The sequence below is a fragment of the Oncorhynchus keta genome, chromosome 19, assembly GCF_023373465.1.
Source record: "Oncorhynchus keta strain PuntledgeMale-10-30-2019 chromosome 19, Oket_V2, whole genome shotgun sequence".
Lineage (NCBI taxonomy): Eukaryota > Metazoa > Chordata > Actinopteri > Salmoniformes > Salmonidae > Oncorhynchus > Oncorhynchus keta.
This window is the reverse complement of record NC_068439.1, coordinates 52842165-52847164: the sequence shown is the minus strand read 5'-3', so window position 1 is coordinate 52847164 and position 5000 is coordinate 52842165. Positions and strand designations below refer to the sequence as shown.

At 47.1% G+C, this 5000-nt stretch overlaps 1 protein-coding gene across 15 annotated transcripts in view; it reads right to left on the bottom strand.

Annotated features, from left to right (window-relative positions):
* The window catches only part of myt1la (myelin transcription factor 1-like, a), a 54096-nt gene that overhangs the window by 32835 nt on the left and 16261 nt on the right, over window positions 1–5000 (bottom strand). For 12 of the 15 annotated variants that reach the window (XM_052470759.1, XM_052470763.1, XM_052470762.1 and 9 more), the window contains exons 3-5: window positions 4998–5000; window positions 4392–4425; window positions 2975–3037 (exon numbers count right to left, since the gene is read on the bottom strand). The exon at window positions 4998–5000 is cut by the window's right edge. The exons of 2 other annotated variants lie outside the window; for them this stretch is intronic. In XM_052470759.1, coding sequence (XP_052326719.1) covers window positions 2975–3037; window positions 4392–4425; window positions 4998–5000 — 100 coding nt within the window. The remainder of the gene's footprint in view (window positions 1–2974; window positions 3038–4391; window positions 4426–4997) is intronic. One more of the 15 variants, XM_052470772.1, reaches the window with a different exon arrangement.

Sequence of the window (5000 nt, the reverse complement as noted above, 5' to 3'; positions counted from 1 at the left end):
TCTCTCTCTCTCTTCTCTCTCTCTCTCTCTCTCTCTCTCTCTCTCTCTCTCTCTCTCTCTCTCTCTCTCTCTCTCTCTCTCTCTCATTCCACCCTCCTCTCTGTCTCTCTCCTTCCCTCCGGTCATTCATCCGTCATCCAACCCCTCTCTCTCTCTCTCTGTCTCATGTATTACTTCACAGAGTAGGGCTGTAGCAGACAAACAGTAGACCCTGTTTGAGGTTGCTCTAATGGCGCAAGACTCTTAAATAGCTAGCATCGTCTTTCCAGTGTGTGCGGGAACGTGAGTGAGTGCAAGCATGCATGCACATGTGTGGGTGGTGTGGGCGACAGTGATTCTCATTACTACACCCAGACACAGCCGCCCCCCTCCACGGCTTTACCTCTTCCTCCACAGCTTTCACACTATAGGCTGCCTGGTTTCAAATGAATCACATTACAGTGCCTTCGGAAAGTATTCAGACCCATTGACTGTTTCCATATTTTGTTACATGCCTGAATTCTGAAATAGATATCTTTTTAAATTGGCGGTCTTCACACAACACCCCATAATGACAAAGCGAAAACAGGTTTTTAGAAATGTTTGCAAATGTATTAAAAGTAAAAAACAGAAATACATTATTTACATAAGTATTCAGACCCTTCGCTATGAGACTCGAAATGGAGCTCAGGTGCATCCTGTTTCCATTGATTATCCTTGAGATGTTTCCACAACTTGATCGGAGTCCACCTGTGGTAAATTCAACTGATTGGACAAGATCTGAAATAGCACACGCCTGTCTATATAAGGTCTGACAGTTGACAGTGCATGTCAGAGCAAAAACCAAGCCAAGAGGTCGAAGGAATTGTTCGTAGTGCTCCGAGACAGGATTGTGTCGAGGCACAGATCTGGGGAAGGGTACCAAAAAATGTCTGCAGCATTGAAGGTCCCCAAGAACACAGTGGCCTCCATCATTCTTAAATGAATGAAGTTTGGAACCACCAACACTCTTCCTAGAGCTGGCTGCCTGGCCAAACTGAGCAATCAGGGGAGAAGGGCCTTGGTCAGGGAGGTGATCAAGAACCTGATGGTCAATCTGGCAGAGCTCTAGAGTTCCTCTGTGGAGATGGGAGAGCCTTCCTGAAGTACAACCATCTCTGGAGCACTCTATCAAACAAGCCTTTGTGGTAGAGGGGCCAGACGGAAGCCACTCCTCAGTAAAAGGCACATGACAGCCCACTTGGAGTTTGCCAAAAGCCACCTAAAGACTCACAGACCATGAGAAACAAGATTCTCTGATTGAACTCTTTGGCCTGAATGCCAAGCATCACGTCTGAAGAAACCTGGCACCATCCCTACGGTGAAGCATGGAGGTGGCAGTATCATGCTGTGGGGATGTTTGTCAGTGGCAGGGACTGGGAGACTAGTCAGGATTGAAGGAAAGATGAATTTAATTTAATTTAATTAATTTAGCAATTTTGAATACATTTTTTTCATACATTTGCAAAAATCTGTTTTTGATTTGTCATTATGGGGTATTGTGTGTAGATTGATGAGTTTGGGGGGGGGGGCTATTTAATCAATTTTAGAATAAGACTGTAACGTAACAAGATGTGGGAAAAGTCAAGGGGTCTGAATACTTTCAGGCACTGTATGTCACTACATCTGGGTGACTTTGGTTACCTTCCTAACAGGCATGGGGGGGAAAGGGGGGGACAGGAGAGATGGAATATGACAGCAGAGTTTAGGCTAGTAGCACAGTTGTCAGTGTAAAGTCACTGTACAGTTGTAGGCTACTGTAAACCTATCATCAGCGCTGGAACTCTGAACAACCAACTGCCAAAACGAACCCCCCCCCGAGCCTTAACAACAACGCACGCACACACACACACACACACACACACACACACACACACACACACACACACACACACACACACACACACACACACACACACACACACACACACACACACACACACACACACACACACACACACACACACACACATACACACCTCTCCCTCTCAGCTTTCTTCCCAGACACCGAAGACACAGGCATCAATCTCTCTAGCCGACGTCTAGTAAATAGCATCAAGTGGAGAGGCTTTTGTTTAAACATGCCCTGAGTGGAGGAGGACTCTAGGAAGATCTGGTGACAGGTCAGCTGTCAAGACAATTATATTTGCTCTCACCACCTTTCTTGGGTGGTTTCCAGGGTGGTTCTCTGTAGCTCGGCTGGTAAAGCATGGTGCTTGCAACACCAGGATACATACTGGTTTCGATTCCCTGGACCATCTGTACTCAAAATGTTTGCACGTCTGACTGCAAGTCGCTTTTGATAAAAGCGGCTGCTCAATAGCAGACATGATATTATTTAACATCAATTTGTCATTTGATCATTGACATGAAATGTGTAAGAATTCGGATGAGCTTGAAGAGATAACAGACTATAAACTGGTAAACAAAGCCACAAATTAACAACACAAAGGTTCGGTCCACAGCTCTTGAAGTACAAAACGACCCTGTTTTTGCCCCCCCGATCTATCCAACTATGGAAGATAGCTACAGTCTCTCTCTATATATTGTATTGTCTGAATGAACACGTACACTTCCTGTAAGTCTCTGGCTGGCCCGGGCTGGCTGAGGCTGAATCACCACAGCAAATCAAAGAAAGAGTTGGTGTTGCGCAACCATAATCAACCCCCCTCAAATCCAACACAGACCTCAGATATACTGACACATTTTGCAATCAACTTTTCACAGCCAGTGATTGCAATTGCAGGTTTGTTTTAGGTGCACGAACAATGACCTGGAACTGAAGAGCTTGATTGGTCCGTGATAGCTCAATGAGGGCTGAGTGAGTGAGTGAGTGAGTGAGTGAGTGAGTGAGTGAGTGAGTGAGTGAGTGAGTGAGTGAGTGAGCGAGCGAGCAAGCGAGTGAGTTGGGGAGGAAAAGTGTGGCTGATTTGGGGAGTGAAGAAGGATCTTTTACCTGCGGTGTCTGGCGTATTTGCCACTGACATGTCCACTTCCATCACATCCTGGAGTAGGGCAGCTACAGACACAGAAGGAGGAGACATAGGAGTCAACACACTGCGTGGCACGACAGGCATGTACACCCCCCCCCACGGACACAACACCCATTCCCTCACACACAGATAGGACTCAACATGTGTGTGCATGACATAACACACAACCCAGGGCAATGGACCAGAGCAGGTCTGTATTATTCATGTAGTGAGAAACACACAGCCAGCAGCCTTCAGGCCAGGCGATGACTCACTTCACTGCATATTTTATAGCAGCCCGTCCGCCTTGGGCTTCTTTAGGACAGCTGTGGCTGCCAAAGTTAAAGTGCCCCTCTGAAGGAACAGTGTGTTGACCGTCCTTTGGAACACCCACAGGAACTAGAAGTTTCCATTTGGCCCGTTCAGCCGCGGCCCACTCTCACCACCATCCCATCAGGTAGATTACATTACATCTGTGGTGTACACTGTCCATATTAGGAGTTTGCCTGACAGCTGACGACCTCCGAATACGGACGCCGCGGTGGCGGATGTCCGTCACGCATCAACCGCCGCGAAAAGAGCCGCCGACTGTGCTAGGTGGAACAGAGCAGCAGCTCTCTCTCCCCCCAAGGTGAGCAGACTCATAAATGAGTCTGTGAACGGCAGGAGTGTTCATCGACCGCTAAATTTGGCATTATTGACGTCTGCAGCCCTGGCCCTGAACATGGATCGATCGTCTGATGAAAAACCTATTTTGAGGGAAAGGTGTGGACGTGTGTTCATGCATTTGTCCGTGGATGTGTGCGCATGCTTGTGAGTGTATATGCGTGTGTGTGTGTGTGTGTGTGTGTGTGTGTGTGTGTGTGTGTGTGTGTGTGTGTGTGTGTGTGTGCGCTCTCTCCCTTCAGCCAGGGAACCGGCGGGAAGAGATTAGGGATTGGGAGGTCTACACTGACGAATGCCACTGGCCAGACACTGGCCAGACAGAAAACACTATTACGATTACAGAGTGTGTTATAATGCTTGTTTTACCCAATATAACATTGGTTTATTCTACAGTGGCAATGAGCATTTCGAGGCAAATAATCAATCATTTAGAATCTGTTCAGTGACGGCATAGAAGTAATTATTAACTGAACACTTGATCCTTGTCCAAATTTGACAGCCGAGGAAATGATTCGAGCAAGACCGTAAAGACACCGTCAGCAGTGCTGGGCCTCAAGTCAATGTGGCTATGATGTGAACATGGTGTCCATATTAGGATATGTAAGCGTTGACCACTCAGAGTGTCAGTAAAGCCTGGTCCCAGATCAGTTTGTGCTCTTGCCAGGAGGGCAGGAGGGCAGAAACAGACTGGCACTCAGGCTAAGTAAAGCACGCAGGAATGAAAGATGCACCGACCTGAATAACTCCTGTGCTGCCGTCTCCACCGGAACTAGAGAGAGAGATTGACAAATCAGATACAGTTAGATGTCCTGTCTAGCCTATAGACAACAAACATAACAATAGCAGTACAAAATGGCTAATTAGGACAAACAAAGACTACAGGATCCATCATGCATTTCTCCTAATTGGAATTGAGCCCTTTCAGTACAGTCGACAGCATATCAGATTCATTTTACACTGAGTATATATATATATATTTGACCTTTATTTAACTAGGCAAGTCAGTTAGGAACAAATTCTTATTTTCAATGACAGCCGAGGAACAGTGGGTCAACTGTCTGTTCAGGGGCAGAAAAACAGATTTGTACCTTGTCAACTCGGGGATTTGAACTTGCAACCTCTCGGTTACTAGTGCAACACTCTAACCACTGGGCTACCCTGCCGCCCAGACATACAACCCGGATATACAGTCACTTTCACTTGATGTCCCCAAATATGTGCCCAGGTGGCTGACAGAGAGGGAGGGGCAGTGGGGGCGTTGGGGGTGGGGTGGACAATAGCTAGCGCTCCAGGCCGTTTAGAGTGACAGACACACTGTACTGTTAGCGTAGCGTAGCGTACCTC